General features: G+C 44.8%; 1 protein-coding gene and 1 long non-coding RNA gene across 20 annotated transcripts in view; one reads left to right on the forward strand and one right to left on the reverse strand.

The window, feature by feature from the left end:
- PARD3 (par-3 family cell polarity regulator) overlaps nt 1-21,844 on the forward strand; it is a 729,337-nt gene that overhangs the window by 421,548 nt on the left and 285,945 nt on the right. For all 19 annotated transcript variants that reach the window (XM_060160977.1, XM_060160997.1, XM_060160939.1 and 16 more), the window contains one exon: nt 4,641-4,872. In XM_060160977.1, the coding sequence (XP_060016960.1) occupies nt 4,641-4,872 (232 nt within the window). The remainder of the gene's footprint in view (nt 1-4,640; nt 4,873-21,844) is intronic.
- On the reverse strand, nt 5,887-13,595 carry LOC132526746 (uncharacterized). The gene is made up of 4 exons (XR_009542684.1): nt 13,298-13,595; nt 11,007-11,202; nt 7,234-7,355; nt 5,887-6,159 (listed from the first exon to the last, which is right to left on the reverse strand). It is a non-coding gene; the product is annotated as an uncharacterized LOC132526746 (long non-coding RNA).

Below are 21,844 nucleotides of genomic sequence, written 5' to 3' on the forward strand. Positions count from 1 at the left end.
AGCAAACAATCTGCAAAGAGCAAAATTAAGGAGAAAAAATGTAAAATTTATATAGCATTTAAAATAGTCAATTACCTAAATGTAGGTTTATGATTAGTCCGTGCATCGTAATTTATTGTATGAACGCCATCAATCAAGCCATTTACGGATGATATATTACCAGTACTTTTCTTACTTGAAAAATTGTTTATCTGAGTATCTTTTGTAGTTTAAGAGAATAAAAATATTTTATGTACCTTATTATAAAGCTAGTATTAAATGTACAAAGACTGGTTTTAAAACTGAAAACAAAATCTGACTATCAGTGACCTTGAATACATACATTTTTTTAAAAAAATTAAGCACGTGTCACCAATTTACTTAAGCTTTTAAAAACCACAGTAATTCTGCATAGGGATGGGGTAAAGTGAGATTCTTATTTTTCTCTATCAAATAATTTTAGCGTTTGAAGCGTACACAATGTAATACTCTAAAAGAACATCTTCTGTTTATGCATATGAAGGCACATATTGCTAAATATTTTTAATTAGTTGGCATTCAAAGGGGTTAGTTACATGAGTACACCCCCAGAAGAGTTTCTGTGGTAGTGTATTATCTAAATCAGAATGTTCAGAATAAGCATAAAGAATTCTCAAATGTGCAAGTACGATTGTAAAACAGTCCACTTGCTCGGGGCAGGAAACAGAGCGAGGAGTTTTGATTTTATACAATGAGGTTACAAAACCTGAAGTTAATAAATGACTTAATACTAATTTTCTCTGTTTCACCCAGTTTAGAAAATAAGTTGTTTTACATACACCAGGAAATGATTGTGAATATGAAAGGAATTGGCAACAAATGTGACTTCAGCATATAGTTCGTTGTGAACGCGCTGCCTTTATCCTGTGACGGAGCCAAGAGCAGACATATGCCCCATGTGCCTCTCCCAAAACTATTAGGCAGAAAACTAGCAGAATCAGTACTGATCTTCCCATTCATGATTTATGACAATGGTCCCTGTGGAAGATGAAGTCTTTTACATGTATTGAGCTCGTTTTTTTTTTTGTTTATAGTCTCAGACATTGTAGGGGGCCAGGCAAGCCACTGGGTAATACGTAGAGCCCAGACAATAATAGCGTAAAACTCTACCAGAAACTGACGAGAGCTTAACCAAGCACAGTGGCCTACCTGGGGTTACTGTTACCGGGGTGTGGCATGTGTTGTCAGGCTTCATTAGAGGAGCGTAGACATTGTTCTGAAGCTAGAGGATGGTGATGTGCAGAGGTTGGATAGAAGTTTGTCTGGTTGGGATAAAGTCACGAGTCAGGCTCACCAGTAGTCTTCCAGTTAAAACAGCCATTTACGGGCAGCCGCCGTCTGCTCAGCAGTCCTCATTTTAGAAGTTTAGGGAATGGGAAACGGACCTGTGATCGTATCATATGAGAAGTGCAATAATAAAAGTTTGTACAAAGCACTATGGACGGATAGGTAAAAGGAGTTTTGTCTGCGAGACTTTTAGAATAATCACCAGCATCCGTTTATCTAACTTGAGCGTACCAATAGACACACCTAGGTTTTGTAGTTCCCGGGAACTTTTGAGAACTGTTTTATCCTGATTTGGTCCATTACCTCAAAGTTGAGGCCACACCCATTTCCCATAATGTGGAAGCCATGGTTTACCATCAGTTAGAGCACAGCCAAGTTCAAGGGTGTTTTCAGACAAGATGCTCCAACCCTGCATAAGCTATATTTACATTCTTGGGGAACGCCCCTTGAAAAGGCTACACAGCAAGCCCCCCGGGCCAGGGGTCTTTCCCTGCTCTCTGTGCAGCACACAAAAATGACAGCCTTAACTCAGCATTTATTTGTAAGGCTATGGATTTTCACTAGCAATGCCCATCTGAAAGCTGTAACTGGCTTTCTCTAACAAACCCGCACAATTCCTTTTCCATATGAACTGACGGAGAGGGAAAGAAGCAACTTTTTAAAAAGCTGCCTTGTCTCTTGCAAGAGGAGAGTGGCTTCCAGTTAGATACCCCAGTGCAGAGGGAGGCCAGCCTTCCTGCTCATCTCTGTGGTTGGGAGCCGGTCCTCGAGTCCCTGTGCACATTTGATTGAGCTTCTGGAGTGATTTCCTCAGTAGCAGCTACAAGTCACGGAGCTGAATGACTGCAGGATTGACAGTGGGTTTCTTGAGATGCAGTGCTGGCTGCTGGAATGATCTTCTGGGCAGACCGTGGAGTGACTGGATGATAGATGACCAACATCCATGCTGTATGAAGCGTGGAATTGAGCAATCACAGAGTTGATCAAAGAAATGCATGAAGGTCTGGCTGAGGTACAATTGTACCAGAATAAAATAGTAGAGCGAGCCCCACACTGGCGGTGTGCTGGCCCCAAATCTCTGTTTCCTCAGCAAGAAATGGAAGAGGTTGGTCTAAATGACCTCCAAAGTACCTTCCGGATTTAGACACAGTGGTATTTTTACTCTTTGGCTGTACCCAGGGCATGACCTGCTGGGATGGGAAATATGTTGGCTTGTATTTTTAATCAAATGTGAAAACAAAAGAATTCTACACTTTTTCTGTTATTATGTTAAATAATTGGCACTTTGTAAAAAACTGAATTACTTGGTTATGGTTGTGCCATCTTTTGATAGCATCTTTTATGATCTGTGAGGGTTTAATAGCAGAACAAAGATAGTAAGATTGTTTTTTTAATTTAATTTTTATTTTACATTAGAGTATAGTTGATGTACAATGTTGTGTTAGTTTCAGGTGTATGGCAAGTTGATTCAGTTATACATATACATTATATCCATTCTTTTTTAGATTCTTTTCCCATGTAGGCTATTACAGAGTATTGAGCAGAGTTCCTTGTTCCCTGTTGATTATCTTTTATTTTTATTTTATTTTATTTTATAAATTTATTTATTTATTTATTTTTGGCTGTGTTGGGTCTTCGTTGCTGTGTGCGGGCTTTCTCTAGTTGCGGCAAACGGGGGCTACTCTTGGTTGCGGTGCGCGGGCTTCTCATTGCGCTGGCTTCTCTTGTTGTGGAGCACGGGCTCTAGGCGCGTGGGCTTCAGTAGTTGTGGCACGTGGGCTCTAGAGCACAGGCTCAGTAGTTGTGGTGCACGGGCTTCACTGCTCCACGCATGTGGGATCTTCCCGGGCCAGGGCTCGAACCTGTGTCCCTTGCATTGGCAGGCAAATTCTTAACCACTGCGCCACCAGGGAACCCCTGATTATCTGTTTTATATATAGTAGTATGTGTATGTTAATCCCAAATGCCTGATTTATCCCTCCCCTTGCCTTTCCCCCTGGGTAACCATAAGTTTGTTTTCCAAGTCTGTGAGTCTGTTTCTGTTTTGCAAATAAATTGATACTAGTATTGTTTTAACTGGTCTTCTTATACTCTTGATTTTGTGTGTTGCTAACTCAAGTGCTGGTGGAGAGGCAAGACTGAATTTCATTTGAAGATATATTAATTTGATCTAGTGGTCAGTTCTTTGTGAAAGATTTCTAACTGTCTTATATATTTCTCTGTTAGAAGAAGCGGAAAAACACTGATTCATACTTTATTTGTTGATGCAGGGGGAAAATGACCTCAGATTTCAAGGGGTAATCTGGAACCCCAATAATTCTTATTATCGATATATTTGTAAGAACAGCTGAGGCAGCTAATCTGGAAGAAGGTTTATGAGAATGGCTGTTGATGTGTGTATCTATCGCTTCTTAATATAGAAATTCCTAAAGTTCTTTTGTAGGTAGAAACCTACTCTAGTTACTTGTCATTCTTTCAAATGCAAAAGGTTGGGGCTATGCCCTTGGACCACATGCTTACTAAATGTTGCTTCAAAGGATGGAACGTCGTTATCACTAAGCAGAGCTTTTATCTGCAAAGTTCAAAGGAGTGTGAGGCTGTGGATTTATGCCTTCGTGTCTCCATCCGCCTCTGTTCACCTGCCATTGTGTCGACCGACATGCCAAATTATTTTGGATTAGAACATTCAGGAGCGTTGGCTTATGACGTTGGCCTTTGAATGACAATATAAGGAAAAGTTAGGCTGTGAAGATCCAGTTTTCTCTACGCAGAAATCACAAAGGGTCATACGTATTTGGGAGGCTGAGGAAAGGAGTCCTGTGCTGACACTGGTATGCTCACGAGGGAGTGGTGCAATTGAACAAAGTCGTCAGCGGCTGGGGTGGGGCTACACCATCCTCACCCAAGAGGAAAGGAAGCTCTTGGCGAGGGGCTGCTCGTCTTCATTCCGCCAGTGTGGTACACAGGACCCTTGGGCTTGGCTGTGTGACGAGGGCTTGCTTATCCCCCCAGCAGTACAGGCTCTACGTCAACGCGAGAGAGTCCATCCGGCCCAGGAGCCAGATTACGGTTACTGTTACTGTTACTATTACTGTTACTCTCTTACCGTTGGCCCATCATCTTCACGCAGGAGTACACACGTGCATAGTAATCAGCCACACCACGCGTTCATTCTCATTCACGCGTTCATTCTAATTCTACTCAGAAGTAAACATCCTGGCAGGCCTAGTTGGAAATGTGGGAAAGAAAACCCTCACACGACTTCAGCCTCCTTATTTTTGTCCCTTTGGTTCCCTGTGTTCCTTATCTTTTCTGTGTGTTTGTTTCCTTCCAAGTGGAAGAAGACACGGAAGAAAGTTCAAGATCAGGGAGAGAGTCTGTCTCCACAGCCAGCGACCAGCCTTCCCACTCTCTGGAGAGACAGATGAATGGAAACCAAGAGAGAGGCGAGAAGACCGATCGGAGGAAGGAGAAAATGGGGAAAGAGAAGAAGAAGGACAGAGACAAGGAGAAGGAGAAGATGAAAGCCAAGAAGGGGAAGCTGAGGGGCCTGGGAGACATGTTCAGGTAGGTGCTGCCAGCCAGGGCCAGCCGGCCCCCGTGTGAGCGCCAGCCCAGTGCAAGCACAGCTTTGACGACCTTGTCTTTGAGGTCAGTGGAGATTCTTCTCTAGTTCCCAGGCTTCGCTGCTGTGTTTTTACTTTCTTAAGGATTGCACTTGAACTATCTCAGACCCTTTTAAAGAGCCTGAAAGATGCTATCTTGCCAACCATGTAAATGACTGTGGAGAGGAAGGAGGGCCAGAGACAAAGGGCCCTCACAGCCGTGTTTGTTCTTTTGTGCGTGTGAACAATTGTTCATTGTTGAAGTTGAACATGGAGCCCAAGTTAGTGGTAGCATATAAAGGTTCATTAATAACAAGTCTAATAAAAAAAAATGTTACAAATAGAGCTTCCATTAAGCTGTGTTGATTAATGTAATACTTATTACTTCAGTCGGTAAAGATTTCATTAAATGCAGTCTCTGGCTGTTTCCTGACAGTTGTTTTTGTGCCCCTAAATTATACTCTAGGATTACTTAGCATATCATTTTTTTACAAATCGTGGCTGCACAATAAAAGTGACAAGTCGTTCAGAAGTTGCTCTGAAACTCTCCCATAAACGTTCATTGGAGGTGATTTATAATATTCAGGTATTTAATGTTAAATATAAAGATTGCTTGATTGTTCCATAAATTAAACCCCTAAACATATCAAGATGATGGTTTAAAATTGAAAACAGATGGCATAGCCCCTTGACTCTTCAAAAAGTAGTTATCCTGCATTATGAATCCCTTCCTTTTAGCTTTTTATTAATTGCAAAATGTGAACAGGAGTTTTTATTTTCATAGAATTTCCTGATTTATGGTCCTGAGGTTGACCTCAATAACTCAGGGAGTTATAGATAAGTCAAGGCCGTGAAGCGAGGACTCAGGCCCAGCCTGCAGGCTACACACATACCAGATGTGTCCTGTGGATGTCTGGCTAAGTCAAGTGCATGGAATAAGTAAACTACAGACACAGATCACACAGAGCCCGGCCCGTTGGCAGTATCAGCTTTAACTTAAATACGGTCGCATTTCCATATTCAGTGCTTCAGAACACTGGGATTTGCATCCTTTCACACCAGAGTTTTTCTTGTTTATATACCGCTCCTCCTGAATGCATTTGCAGTCAGATCATCTTTCATCATTATATTCCGTGTCCAGGAACACTTACGGATGGAATTGAGCTAACTGCCACTTTATTTCAGTTTCTGTGTTAGGCAGAGGGCTTCTCACTCTATATATGCAAACTGACAGCTGGTAATCAGGCACCTACATAATGCACAGAAATAAAGCTGTTGTCTATCAATTAACATTGAGGGAATTTGCACCCCTGTTTTCTTTAAATCAGAGAATATGAAGTCAGAGGAAACCTCCCCTAGGATATACACATCCCGCCTGGAGCCCAGTCTCACTTCCAGGTGCCCCCCTTCCCCCGCCAGTGAAGTCTTCCTGAAGGCTAATGGCTTGTAGGTTTCCTTCATCGGCCAACATTTATCTGATGGGTTCAGTGCTCTGTTCTTATTGAATAAAAAAGTAAGCAAACTTCTAGGTTGTTTATAATTATTTTAGAAATTATACATTATTTTAATTATACATTATTTTTTCTGTAGCTTGGGACTCCAGAGTACGAGAGGCTTTATGTTAGAGTTTTCTTTTTGGGGCCAGAGGAGTGGTGAGTGTGGGGACCATGGGGAAATATATATTGTTTCAAAGGGACCCTGAATGCAACCCAACCCAGGCCCGATTTTACTAAAAGTTCTGTAAAACACTGTACGATGTTTTCTCTAGATCAAATTCTACAGATTATACCTCTAACACGTAGTGAAAGCCAGCTTTGTGATAAAGAAGTTGACCCATTTGTAACTTCAAAGGCCTGAGTATTCTTAAAAATCAACTTCTGTGTTTAAGTGCAGGGGCTGAAGGTATTTTCTAAAAACTGAGCTCGCAGTCTCCCAGTGTTTAGGAATGGCTACTGAGAAAATCATGGGTGTCCACACTTTTCTGGGACCAATTTGCTGGAGTCAGCCCATGTTGGCTTGTGAGGGTCAATTGTTCAGTTTCTAGAAATTGTGCCAATTGGTTGTTAAACACAGCCATTGTTAAAAATTAGATAAGTTCTATAAAAATCAAAGGTAATTCAAAACTCAAAACTCATCACTTCCTAATTATTTTATTACATTTCATTATGATCTCTGCTTTTGAGGTTATTTGCGCTCACTGTATTGGCACGGCGCTGATACCACACGCTGGTAGCTTAAAATCAGCCGTGTTGGGGGTACTTATACCCCAGGAAGTGTATGAATTCCACAAAACAGGGCTTTTTCTTCCAGGAGAGCCACATACCACCACATGGAGAATGCAGAGATATCCTAACAGGTTGCAGTATCTTGTCTAGTTGCCTTGAATGTGGCCATCTTCTCTCTGGTTTCCCTTTGGGAAATGGTTGAAGCTTGCGAGTATTCCTCCTTGAAAAGAAGTCGAGAATCCTTTATTAGACTAACAGAAGCTTTTTGTTTGGTTGTCTATTGCCTCTAACTCCTTCACAGCATTATGAAATGTCCTTAGTATTTGAGAAGACTCTTAAAGCATTGTTAGACTTTTCAAAACCTTTTTTACCACCTTCCATACCTACTGGATCTAATTATTTGAGACTAATAGACTTGCAGGTTGATTATTTTATGTTCCCTTTTTTTTTTTTAAATTAACAGAAGGGAATATGGTAAGATTTAAAAATTAGTCTCTTCCTTCCTCTTTGTTCTTTTGAGGAGAATAGGATGTGATTCCCTTAGCAGTGTTGCTTTAAAATACCTTAATCAAAACGTCTATGTGCATATAATTTCTTAGAGCACTTTGTAAGAAGATTCAAGTATAGCTGCCCAACGTAGGCCCGAAGTACAGAGCAGGGGTGTGTGTGTGTGTGTGTGTGTGTGTATGTGTGTGTGTGTGTGTGTGTGTGTGTGTGTGTGTGTGTGTTGGGGGGTGTTGCTATGATTTGTTTCTGTTTTCTGGTTCAGTTATAACAGAAAGAAGAAGGTAAGGGTAAGGGGCGTTAGATGTTGGGAGTCTAGCTTTTGAGGCATGTGAGCTTTTCCCCTTTAGTCTTTTGAGGGAGTAATAATATGGTTTCCTTCAAAAAACAGGCTCGCAGGCTCTGCTGCCCACCATCTCTCTCCCCTTGACCTCAAAACACACACACTCTATTCCCACGCCTGTAAGTTGTCTGTGATTTTGTTTACATTTGATGAGGGCCACATAGATGTACCATATCTCAAAAACTGTACCAGAGGAAACCACGGCACCTTGAGTCGGTATTTTTATTCGTTGTTCTATACAGACGACATGGTTTTCTACTTCGTGCATTGAATGGTAGTCACAAAAACAGTTTAATTATTGATAAACAGCTCTAGGAAAGAATGTTGGGAGTCCCATGAGTCACTCCTCTGTTTATAAATTATGGAGTATATGAAGTGCAAAAGCTGCCTTAATGCAAGTTTTTAAATCACAAATTTAAATCTACAAGGAACCAAATGACAAATATAAAGTGTCCCGTGTTTGTATGAATTTCTCCTTGTACGTACTACATCTTCTTTTGCCCCTAAGGCGCTCCCATTTGCCTTGATTTAAAATGGCTTTGGATCTGAGAAGGCTGAGTTTCTCTACTAAAAAGGTAAACTTGACTTTGTTGATGTGATCGTTCTGTGTGAAAAGTGCAGGGCAGCGTGAGGGTCTGAAATGTGCAGCCTTTGTGTATGTCTGATTCTCGGATGCATGGCTATTCAAATTTAATACTATAAAATATTTCTGAGAATTCTGCAATTGTATGAAATTGTCACCAAAGAGGGAACTGAGTCCGTGCCGTAGAAGGAGAGAGATCTGTTGTTTAATGTTTGAAATGCATCCGTTTTTAAAGGAAGGCAATAGCATTGTTAAGCAGCGTGTTTGTGTGTGAGTTTCCATCTCCAAAATGAAATAATCAATAAGATAATAAGCTCCCTTATTTAGGACAATATTCTCAGACAGTAAGCATTTAAAATTATGTATTCCCCTTTTATCAGCCCTTGAATAAGTGTAATTCGATGCTACTTTGCCTGAAAAATTAGAATCGTTTTCTTTTGAATGTCATGGAATTGCCTGCCCTCTGAAACGGAAGGTTCCTGGACGTGACCCCACTCACGCCTCAGGTGCTTTGTGTGGTGCTGTGACACATGATGGCCGAGGGCCTGCCGCCCCCTGGACCACTAAAGCAAAAGCCATGTTGCACTGTTACCATTAAAACTGAATCCTCCAGTTACATTGAAAATGATTCCCTGGGTCCCTACAGCATGGTTTTATTCAGTTCTCTACGAGGAAAAGGATAATTTAGTTTGAAAGCTTGTTTGGTTGAAGTCAGATACACGGCTGTCTTTCCCTTTTTAGAATGTAATCGTCTTCAGAACGCAGCGAACACGATCAGATTTTAAAACTCGATGTCATAGTTTGGCTCGCACCTTGTAGGCTTTTGAGAGAATAACAAACACGCGTCTCGGTTGCCTCCCTTACCTGTGCTCACTAACCGTGTGTCTGTACCGTGTTTCTCGTTTAGCCTGGCCAAACTGAAGCCCGAGAAGAGATGAGCAACAAACGAGAGTCCAAATGTCTTGAGAAGCACATATTGCACAGTTCTGTTTTTTGTTTTTGTTTTTTTTTTTAAACAAACAATAAATTTACTTTCAATGAATTCTTGGTGGCTGTTGACAGATTTTGTTTACGACATCAGCAGTTTTGATGGTTTCGTAACACCCACGATAATCGCTCTGGGACTTTCTTTTCTTGATGTCAAGCTTGGGGGTTTACTGCTTCACAAGGCAGAGAAGTGTTTTTTCCTCTCTTTTCTTGGCCCGTTTTCATAGTGGAAAACCAGAGTTCTCACTGCTGGTGTATTCAGAACTCACCCGCCCACACCCATCGGGCGTGAGGATGGGTGCTTTGAGAGTGCGCGACGCACCGGGTTGGTTTTGTTGTGCGACATGGCAGCTGGCGACACAGGCAGGTAGGGGAACCGTCTGCGGGCGATGAGGTGTGTGGGTTGGGATAGTCACCCATCCATCCATGGACCAATGGGCCAGTGTGAAAAGGACTTTTTGGCAAAGGTTCTTCCCTTGGTGGGTTACACAGTTTAGACAAAAAAATGGGGTGGGGGGCTGAGAAAATAGATATCTTTGCTCAGGGATGTCTGAACCAGCAAGTTCTTCCAGGGTGAAAAAGTAGAGAGACGTTGGCAAATAATGATCCTGAGGTTGCTGGGACCCCAGGGAGTGAGAGTGCACACTCTTTTGTAAAAACGTTCCTGGCAAGAGCTGCCAGGTGTTGTCATCACAGGTGTGAAAGCTCGTGCAGGTGGATCTCAGACTGTCCTTCCTTTAGAGCAAAGCCTTCATCCACAAACCCCTCATGCTTCATGGCCCCCTGGGATTTCAGAGAAACTGTAGCGTTAGCTCTATCTCCTGAGAATGGTAGAATTGCATCCCTCTCAGAGAAATGTGATGATGAAGAGGAAAGCCATGTCATAAGCGGTATTACGTACGGTACTGGGATGGGAGCCTGTGAGAAGAATTCACCTCCGCTCTGACCTGGTAGCAGTTGGCAGCCCGACCCTCGCCCCCTCCCCGGCTGAGCGAACCCCCCGGTGCTGCCGGAAGGAAGCACACAGAACAGTGTCAATTTGCTCACATCAGAAATAGCAGGACGTGTGGGTTTTTGCCTCGGGCCCAACTGCCCTGTGGATTAATGTGACCGGTTTCTTGTTGGCAGAATTGAATGACATCCAGTGCAGCCTGCTGGTGATTCAGGGGACGCAGTTAAAATAAATGTGGAGAAAAATTAGGCCTGCTTAATGAAACACAAGAGCAGTACTTTGTCACGGGAAAGAAGGATCTGGAAGAGGACGGTTTTGCCTATTATTATTATCTTGTTTGTCACCTGGACAGAGAACCGGTCCTTGATATAAGTACACCTACTGGGAGGTTTCCTTGGAATAAGTTCTGAGTCTGTAAATCCGTTACTTAGTATATGCTTCTTTTAATTTGAAAGGAAACAGGTTCCCATTTTGAACAGAGGCAAGTAAGTGCCAGACTGACCTCTTAGCAAAGATGAGCCCTGGGGCGGCTGATGGCATCCTTGGCGAGGACTCTTCTAGCTGAAGCAGAGAGCCTCTGACATCTCCGGCGTGGAAACTGACTGCAGAGGGAGCCGAGGGGCGCCCAGCGTGACAGCCGGGCCTTTCTAAGACCTTTTCTGATGTTCTTTAACGCTGCTTTTCCAGAGACCCGCGGCCTGAATACAGAATGCAAGTGTCAAGGATGACACCTACTTTATAGTCTCTGTAAAGCAAGCCTTTACGTAAAAGAAATTTTTGACAGTTCTGAGATGCTAAGTCAATTTCAATACCAGGCTGTGTAGAAGATGGCATCTTTTTTCTGCAGTTGATGTGAAAATTGAAGGCTGGTGACTGTTCACTCCTACTAGCAGTGTAAATAAATACCACACTGTTGAAAACTGCACTAGAAGACAGGCTTGGCTAATGACATTTACCACAGCATAGACTGGAAATATTCTTTCTGAATGTTTTTTGTTACCATTAGAGACTCTCTATATCTTTTACATTAAATATCGTGGATCAAGTACATGTTATTCCTAAATGGATTTTTGTCAAGCCACAAAGTATTATATAAAAGTAATTGTTTGATCCTTTCCAGCCGTCTTTTAAAGAATTCCCTGGGGTCGTGACCTCTTACATAAGTGAGTGTTGGATGGGTTTCTTCTGACCTATGTTTAATAATGGCCAGTTTAGAAACAAGAGAGTAAAACTGGGTTAGATTTCCTATCATAGTGAAATAACCTGTGGTCTCCTGTTAACCCTTCTGCTTACATTTTTTTTTCTTTTTAGGACGGATGAGCCACCCATGCCTTAAGCTCAGGCCAGTCCCCCAGAGCTGTCTGATCCTTTCTTACTTAGGCCGGGGCGTCGCTGCAGCAATTCTTTCTTCTCTCTCCTGCACCCTGATGCTGGCCCTTCCGTCCTGGATCATCTACTCTGTCCTACCCTCCACCTTAGAGAAAAGTCTGTCTTACCCTACCTCCCCTTCCAAGTACTCCCTCATTTTCCCATTTCCTCCTTTCTCCTTTAGCAAGCCCTGGGATCAATCTCTATCTGCTGCCTCCATTTTCCTGTTCTCTCTTAAACTCCCTTCAATGAAGCCTTCGTCCCCCTTGGCTCCCTAAAGCCTGTTTTCATCCGGCCACCAGTGGCCTCTCCTGCTGCGTCTTCCTGCTGTATTCGCACCCTCTCCTCGGTCCGCGGGACCCTTCGGTGTGTGGATTCCTGTTCCTCTCCGAGATCACCCTGCCAGGGTCGCCTTTCTCCCTGCCCACCCCATCACTGTCTCCTTTGCCACTTCTGGACCTGCCGCGTCCTCCAGATATTGGAGTGCTCCAAGCTCGGGCCTCAGTCTCCGTCTGTTTTCCTCTATTCTGCAACACAGAACGTTTGCGTTCTTAGGAAACAGAGCCTCGGGGCTCTAAAGACAGTCTGCTGGGCATGACTCCCAAATTCACATCCCCCGCTCGGGCAGCTCCTTTGAACTCTAGATCAGCTGAGGCTACCTCTTCCCAGGCGCCTGAAACCTAACGTGCACGGCTCAGGCATTTCTCCGGATTGTTCCTCTCCGTCTTCCTTTCTCACGTAATGGCAGCTCTGTTCTTTCAGTTGGTTGGATCCAAAAGCTGGCAGTAGTCCTTGATTCCTATTTTTCCTTATACCCCGCGTGTAATCCGTTAGGTACAAAAGCAAAGGCCCATTTGATCTGTTTTCGACACACCTCTGTAATCCTCATGCTTTTCGGCATCCCCATCCCCTCCTGGATTGGGGCAGTAGTCTCCCAGCTACACTCCCTGCTCCTGCGCTTGCTTCTCTTCTCTATATTCTGAACTTCGAAGCTAGAGTCACGGCACGTCCCTCCTCTCAACCCCCAGTTGGCTTCCAGGTCTCTCAGAGTGAAAGAGGAAATCCTGAGTCTCCCATTGGATGCTACAGGATCCACCCCTCCCCCCAGTCTCTCGGACCTCACTTTTTCTCCTCTTTGCTCTGCTGACTTCACCCCGACTACCCCGGCCTCTCTTCCCTGAACTGCCAGGCCCTCTCCAGCCTTGGACCCCACCCATCCCCCTACCAAAATAATCTTTTCTCAGACGGTCACGGACGGGTTCCCTCTTGGACATTTAACATCTTCACTCAAGTGTCAGCTTTCAGGAGGCTTGTCCAGCACCGCAAACTGTTCTCTCTCCCACGGGACACTTCCTGCCCCACTTCTTGGCATTCTTTTTCTCCTTTGCACTCACCGCCCCCTAACATATGATCCATCCCACTTACCTGGTTTAATAAAATGTCGACAGTGTCAGGGACTGTTAACCCCTTTTTCCCTGCTGCATCCTGTGCAGACTGCCTGGTGCATCGTCAGTGCCCAGGGAATGTACCAGATGCCTGCTAGCCCCGATCCCCCAGCTCCGCAGTGCAGAACTGCCGGCAGTGCCTGCAACAAGGCCTGCTCAGAGCAGCGTCAGCGATGACCCAAGGAAGCCCGTGTGAGCGCGTTCCAGGCCTCACGGCCTTAGGGTTAGAACGCTGAGGTGGAAGTCTGTGCCCTTAGCCCTGAGAGTGCATGGCAGGCCCTGGGAGCCTGGCAGAAATGCAGCATCGCAGGCCCCACCCCACATCTACTGACATCAGAATCTATGCTTATCAGCCCTGGGGAGCCCTGTGCATGTTACTGGTGGAGAGGCTGTCCCTCCTCCAGCTCCCAGAGTTTGCCCACGGCATCACCCTCCCTGCCCGCAGTGGAAACAGGCTTGGGAACCGTCCTGCCGGGCTGCCTTTCCTTCCCTGGGTCCCATCGCCACTTCCCGACCAGAGTTTCTTCAGCTTCCGTCAGACCACGGCCCTGAACCCTTGTCTCAGGATTGGCTTCTGATGAAACCCAGACTAAGATAATGTGTTTGTTGTGTGAACAGATAAAGAAAATCCATAAAATTGCTAGAGTAGGTGGTGGCAGTGCACGTGAGGAATTTTACCTGGAGTGGTTTTGCATGTTAGGAGTAGTGACCGAACCAGGGCAGGGCTGCTTGTTTCCGCCTTTGGGAGATGAAATCACCTCCCGAGTTGGCCTGTGGCTGAGGGGATGGTCCCCAGGGAGCAAGTCTTTTCATGCTCCTGGAGCACATCATGTTCTTTGGTTTGTTGTGGAAGTGACTGTTTTCTCTGCTCTCAGTAGTCATAAATGATTTAAGGATTTTCTATTCCATCAGACTTGCAAAAAAGATGATACAGTTTCCAAGTTAAGTCGTCCTGTCGGGCAGGCCCCAACCTTCGGTCTGGGGGCAGTATGGTTGAGGGGTTATAGGTTCAAACAAGGAGTAAGTGTTAACATTGCCCTATGGATGTCTTCCTAAGCCTCAAATGTCAGGCTCTGGGCGATGGCATAAGATCCTGTCCCTAAAAGAAGTCAGAACCTTGGTTTTACTCTCCACAGTTCTCTGAACAGCTGCCTCAGAGAGAATTACCTGGTGGCTGACCTCCCCCTTCTGGGGGCCACTCCCACCAGGTTTAGTTTACAGACTGCCCCACCCCTAGGTGGCGCTCTGGAGCTTTTCCCTCCCAGCCCCACGGGGGCCTGGAATGGTCCTGACCCCAGTGTAAGGTGTGGCTTGACCAAGATGAGGACATCTCACCTCCTTCATTTCTCCTTCCACAATGTCTGTAATGTTTATAACTTATCTTTCACCTGTATTGAAAACAGCATCTCTGTTTCTCACGATCTTTTGGTTTATGTTACAATTCCAGTCCTTAAACAAAGAAACTAAAGGAACAACTTTACATTCTCTGTCCACACAAAGGAACAGAGACTTTGAACTGAACTGACACAAACTAACTGGAAAATATCCCCACTTTCTGTCCTACGCTCTCTCCGTCTCAGCTCTTCCAGTTAATTTAGAGGGCTGTCCATCCGAGACCACTTCTTGGCCCTCCTTTCTGATTTTGGGGGTGATGGGCTGGTCGGTACAACTTTAAAGAGAAGAGCATCCTTTGGGTGGCGTGCGGTCACTGAGCCCTGGGGGCGGTGGACAGGCTGCCCAGAGCACTATTCTCAATGCTCCTTTAAATCCTCAGAATCACCTTGTCAGGTAGGTGCTCTTTTTAGCCCCATTTTGTGGATGAAGAAACTAAACCCACAGGTTGGGAGAGGTGAACTAGTTACAGAGGCCACCCAGTGGGTGAGGACGGGGCCACTGAGTTCGAAGGCCTGTCCCCCTTTAGGGGCAGGTTTGCACCCCTCTGCTGGGCCACCCGGCCTCCTCAACCTTTTCCTGTGGGTTCTGCTGCGCCAACCCCACGTGGGAGCTGCGACGGCTGTGAAGGTCGTCATGTGAAGCGGCCACTGCTGCTGCGTGCTCTGAACATGTAGACCCCTGCTGCTAGCCGGGGAGCGCGGAACTTAGTACCTTTGGAACCTGGCTTTTGTTCCTATTTGATTTCTGAAGCTTATTCTGTCTGTGGTCCTCTCTCTCTCCAAAATAATTCTTAAGGACTCAGGAATTTTACTGTTAATTAAGAATTACCAGTTGCCACATCCCCTTGTCCACAGCTGACCCTCAAACTGGAACGCTAGCGACGATGATTTCGAAAAGGCTTTCCTCCTGCTCTGCTCTCAGGATGGCCCCCTAGTCCTGTGAAGGCTCTGACCTCCTTGCTGTTTTCACACTTCATTTCCCTTCCCTTTCTACGCACCTTCACGATGGATCCATCACTGCTGTCTCGTTTATTTTTTTCTATTAAAATAATTGTGAGGCTGTTCGTCCTTTCCTGGGAGTATGCTCTCAGCGTCGACTTCCTCTTCTGAGCCTCCGGTGTTTCTTCTGCCCCCTCTGTCTCACCCACGCCCCATCCCTGCCGCCCACATCAGCACCTGCCTGGCCCTTGGATGTGCTCAGCCCTGGGGCCTCCCCTGGGAGGCTCTCCCGGCTCCGTGCCTCCTGCCTCGGTTCCTCCACTACTGTGTCCATCTGGGATCCTCATCCCTGGCATTGCCAGATTCCCACTGCTGCCTGCAGGGAAATAATTCATCTAATTCCTGCTTCTATAACTGACTTTAGCCGTCAGGAGAGCATCTCAAGTGTACTTTTGAATTCCTAGAATTTCAGGTTTCTTTTCTTTCCTTTTTAATTTTATCTCCTTTTAAAATATAATGCCAAAAACTTTTTTTTCTTTTCTTTTTTTTTTTTTTTTTTGCGGTACGCGGGCCTCTCACTGTCGTGGCCTCTCCCGTTGCGGAGCACAGGCTCCGGACGCGCAGGCTCAGCGGCCATGGCTCACGGGCCCAGCCGCTCCGCGGCATGTGGGATCTTCCCGAACCGGGGCACGAACCCATGTCCCCTGCATCGGCAGGCGGACTGTCAACCACTGCGCCACCAGGGAAGCCCCAGAAACATTTTTAATTGAGAAAAATGAGAGCATCTACTTGATCTCAGTATAGGTTGATTCTGGAACAGTTTCAGACAGGTACTCTAAGAAGAGGGCGCTTTTCCTTTGGTGTGTCTCTGGAGCCTAGCTGCGGCCGCTTGGCAATGGCAAAGCGCTGATAACCACTTGTGTAGAACACTCTCTACTGCGCACCCAAGCTGTCCTAAGCACACCCGGGAAGGGCGATTCCCCTGAAATAAACTTGGTGTGATGTGTCTCCACATTCAGGTAAGTACAAATGAGCAGTAAACCTCCTGATGGGCCATCATATTTGATAAGTAATTCTATTAAAGATGAACTTTCACGGCTTCTTTGCAAACTGGCGGGTGAGAGTGGAGATCCGGGGCCAAAGAAGTCTTGTGAAGGGCAGCGCGTTCCCTGGATGGTGCTTCGGGCAGGAAAGGCCCTTACCTGGTGGGGGGTGTGGCGTGGGCCTCTGGCCCCGATGACTTCTTTTTTGTAGTTTATTGAAGGACAGTTGATTTACAGTGCTGTGCCGGTCTCTGCTGTACAGCGGAGTGACTCGGTTATACACAGATAGACATTCTTTTTTTTATTCCTTCCCGCTGCCTCTTAAGGGAGCTGCCTCTTCCTCCCGCCGTATCCAGTGCCCTCCCTGTCACCCCGTCAGCTGTGCTGCCGGGTGACTCGGAAGCCAGTGCGGTAGGTTTGTGCAGCCATGCCTCTCACACAAGAGTCACCTGCGCAGCGAAACGAATTCTGAGTGTTTCACTCCTCACCTGGAAAGAATTGTTTCCAGCCACGAGGGGGTGGATTCTTTTCAAGTCTGTTTATGGAGCGTGTGTGATTCTTCGGTAACTGTGAGGTAAAAGCTTTAATCCACACATTCCACGGATACTTGCTGGAGGCCTGCTCCAGGCAGGCTAGGCTCCACGCCAGGTGCGGGGGATTGTGTGACGGGTGTAAAGGGAGCCCGAGGGGGCCCTGGGCCTCAGGAGGGGGCCTGGAGGGGTTGAGGGGGCCTCAGAGAGCCGGTGGGCCCAGCCCGGGAGGCAGAGTCAGCCTCCCTCCAGAAGATGACCTCAAAACCGAGGTCCTACAGATGTTGTGACTTATGTATCTGAAGGCGCTTTTGGAGGAGAGGAGGAGTTTTCATCAGAGGGATTCAGACTCTTTTGATGTGATCCTCCTCAGCAAGAAACACCTACGCGCCAACAACTCCAGTAAACATTTTGCCGTCTGATCCCTGCCCTTCCTCCTCGTGATGGGCTCTAATGCCGAGAGGCATCAGAGTATAGAGCTTGAGAGCCTGGACTCTGACGTTAGATGGCTCGGGGCCAACTCCCAGCTGTACCCTCGGCAGCCTTGGGTTTAGGGCAACTTCGTGAACACCTTTGTGCTTTACTTTTCTCAGTTGTGAAGTGCGGATCGTAATGGTAGCTGCTCCCCAGGGTTGCTTGGAAGCTCAAGTGAGCTGATATGTACAAAGCACTTTAGAACCCCTCCTGGCCCAAAGAATGCGCTATGTAAATGCTAGCTGTTGTAGTCATTATTATTGTTCGGTAATTCCATTTTCGAGACAAATGTTGAGTCCCACCAAATCAGTTTTACATCTTTAATGGGTTGCCACACCCTCTTTGAAAGATGCTGTTTAGGTGGTAGAAATCCTCTAGGTTTGCAGAGGTGTGGGGGGAGGAGCCTGGAGGCATTTGAGAAGCAGGGTGGCTCATCGTGAAGGACTCATGACTCAGTTAGGACCTTAGCCTGAGGACGCTGGGAAGCCTTTCGAGAGAATGACTTGATAAAATTTACATATTTTTAGAAAATTATAATTTTTAATTTTAAAAATTAAAAGGGCTGAACCAGAGAGAACACAGGAACTCTGTTAGGTCTCTGTTGTAAAAATCATGGCCAGAAATGGTGGTGGCCGAGGGGACAGAGATACAATATACATTTCTCAGGAGGAAGGTAGGCGACTTGATTGTTTGGTTAGATATAAAAAACAAGAGAGAAAGAACAATAAGAAATAATGCCATGTTCTGGCCTGATCGGCTGGGTGGATTTGTCACGTGCAGACAGGAAAACCCCGGAAGAGGATCGTATTTGTATACTTGGAGGAGGAGAGTGACATGTTGAACCTGGGGTTTACTTATCTGCAGGTAAAAGTGGAGGCGACAGAGGCAGAGGAGGGGGAGGCCTGGCGAAGTGGAGATTTGGGAGCTGAAGACAGAGAAGGTGACTCTGAGCCCGGGGCAGTATCAGTGGAGGGGCTGCCCGGGAATTGTGTGCAGGGGCAGAGGCCAGAGCTCTGAGGACCCTTCAGATGCCCGGGGCCTCAGCGTGGGGATCAGTTGGCAGGAGGAGATGCTGGTGATCCAGGAGAGGCCGCTGCAGAGAGAGGAGGAAAACCAGACAAGTGTGGTTGTCAAAGCCAGGGCAGGAGTACGTTTCTTTTTATAAAATTATTTTATTATTAAAGTATAGTTACTGTATGGTATTATATGTTACAGGATGTCAGCATAGTGATTCACAATTTTTAAAGGTTCTCCTCCATTTATAGTTTTTACTCAATATAAACTATTGGCTATACTCCCCGTGTAGTACAGTATATCCTTGTATCCTATCTTACACCCAATAGTTTATACTTCTTACTCCCCTGTCCCTAATTGCCCCTCCCCGCTTCCCTCTCCCTACTGGTAACCAATAGTTTGTTCTCTATGTCTGTGAGTCTGCTTCTTTAAAGAATGAAATTTTGTCATTCGCAGCAACGTGGATGGACTTGGAGGGCGTTATTTTGCTAAGTGAAATAAATCAGGCTGAGAAAGACAGATACTGTGTGATATCACGTAGATGTGGAATCTAAAAATACAACAGACTGCGAGTGCATTTCTTACTCGTTAGAAGGATGTGCTCCCACCAAGGAGTCACAAGTGCTCATGGCCTCGGCTGCATGGGAGCTGCTGACGTCAGGAGGTGTCCCTGGACCCGTGTTGAATGGTGACCGTTGTTTCGTGCTGTACTTTAGTGTCTCTTTGTGATGCCAGTACTGGCAATCTCCTGACGCTAATTCTTGTTCCAAGTTAAGGATATTATATATCAACTCCTGTTTCAGGAAGCAAAGCTCTTTTTTTTTTTCCCCAACACTCTCTACACAAGCACAGAGACCTGTGTCAGATTCCCCTGTTTTTGAGCAATAGAAATGATGTTTTAAGTGGCATGTTAATCCCAACTGCCAATTTGCACAAAGGTTTGTAGAAATTAGGATTCGAGGAATTAATTTTTTTTAAGTAAGTTATTACCAAAATATAACTTGGAAGAAAGATGAATAAAATGATGAAATGGTTTTGTTGACTGTGGGATTGCTCTTTCCTTCGAGGTGGGAGAATTTATCGTCTCCCATCTCTGTCCTGTTCCCTCCTGTTGGCAGTTGTCGGGTTGCTGCGCACGTGACCCGAGCGGGTGGACCCTGGTGACTCAGATGCTACATGACAATAGGACCCTCCTCCACTTTTCTCTCCAAACAAGAAAAATCCTGAGGTCACATAAATTGCTTGCTTCATCAAAGAACCAGCTTTAAAATTACCTTGTGTGAAAGATTTTTTTTTTAAATATTGTGACATTTTAACCATTATGATACATACTCAGGAGTCCTCATTTTCAGACTGTGCTTTCCCAGGACGTATTTTCCCAAGATTCATGAGTGCTTCCGTTCCCGTGGCTTCAAAAAAAAAAAAAGAAATTTTTTTTTTAATAAACTGTGATTTGCAGATATCTTTGTTTTTCAAGGCAACACTGCTCATGTTTTATGTTCCATCCAAGGGGATATGAAGTTTTGGCTATGTTCAAGCTCTTAATGGGTTTAGATACTGTTCAATTGGTATATTGAGCATGGCCGTGATTTTGGTTTATTGCCCTTTCCTGAAGGGTTCCTGGCTGTGCTCTGCTTATATACATCATTTTTAAAAACCTTTTTATTATTTTTGTATGCATTTTTGCTCTCATGAATCATTCTGTGTTTTCTGTACTTTATAGCCATTGCTGCATTCAAAAGCATTGCAACTAGATTTCTTTCTGGAAATATATTTCCCAGGAAAGTGTAGAATTATATGTGTTCCCTGCTGTGACACAATTTTGACTTCTTTTATATTTTCAGTAATAAGGTATTGTAAACTAAGTAATTTTTTAAAAGCAGAAAATATAACTAGTTAGCTATTGTTTGGTCATAGTTAGAAACCAGTACAAAGCTTTAGAAGGTTATTACTAAGATTTTAGATCTGTCTTCTCAACTTCAATGAACAAATAGAAAAAAACTTATATAACATTTTTCCTATGGAACTCTTTTCTTGAAAGGTCCCATATTTAAATATAGTTTTATCCATATGGGTCTTATTATCTTTACTGTCAAAGTTTTACGCTTTTTCTCTTAGAGTAGACCCTCGTCTAGTCTGGCAAAACTCCTTTGAACATTATTTTTCTTGTGAGATGAGAGTTATATAATTCACTAAAGCAGGGTTTTCATACTGTTTCCAGATACTCTGGTCAGCAATAGAACAGGATATTTTCTTCTAGAAGTTTCTTCCACTGTCCTGAATCCATGCAGCTGAGCTGCAGCTGTCCAACTAGAGAGAAACACCATTAATGGCCGAATAATAAAAAGTGTGTGAAGGTGTCTCTGCTCCCCCACTGGAGAAATGCCCACATAGCATCCACAACAATGAGGGGAAATGAAATCACTTCTGACTCAGGGAGTGTGGTTTGCTTCTTGTTTTCTACTGAGAAGGCTTTGTCAGCCCGAATGGCGGTATTGTCCTGAATGGAGGAGGCCCCTGTTGGCGGGTTTTTTGGTTCTCATTTAGTTCCGCTCTCTCCCTCTTGGAAGGCTGTTGGCCCCATCTTGCTGTCCCTTGGCCACCGCGGACTGACTGTGAGGGTGACATCTTGAGGAGAAAGTTAGTTGCTGGGAACTGTAGGACTGAACCAGTTGAGGTATTGATGTGAAGATGGGATCCTTTCCAAAGATGTTGCAAAGAATATAGTCTCCTTTCCTTTATTTGGGAATCTGAACACCTGAAAGGAAACACTCCTTCTTGCCTTCTTATCTCCGTGCTTTTATCTGTGAGAAATGGTTTTGGTTGTAGCACAATAACTGTGGATAGAGGAAGACACGGCTTATTTTTCTCTAATTTAAAAGAGGTCTGAAGATTGACCATCCAAGCCGTGTATGGTGGCGCCAGAGCGTAAGCAATGTCACTTCCTCCTTTTTACTCAGCCATCCTTAATATGTATTGCTTTATTTTTTTAATTGTGGTAAAGTACGTATAACATTTACCATCTTATCCGTTTGAAAAAAAAAAACTTTTTACATTGAGGTATAGTTAATTTACAATGGTGTGGTAGTTTCAAGTGTACAGCAAAGTGATTCTGATATATATGTATATATTC

The sequence above is a fragment of the Lagenorhynchus albirostris genome, chromosome 1 (assembly GCF_949774975.1).
Source record: "Lagenorhynchus albirostris chromosome 1, mLagAlb1.1, whole genome shotgun sequence".
NCBI classification, from domain to species: Eukaryota; Metazoa; Chordata; class Mammalia; order Artiodactyla; family Delphinidae; genus Lagenorhynchus; species Lagenorhynchus albirostris.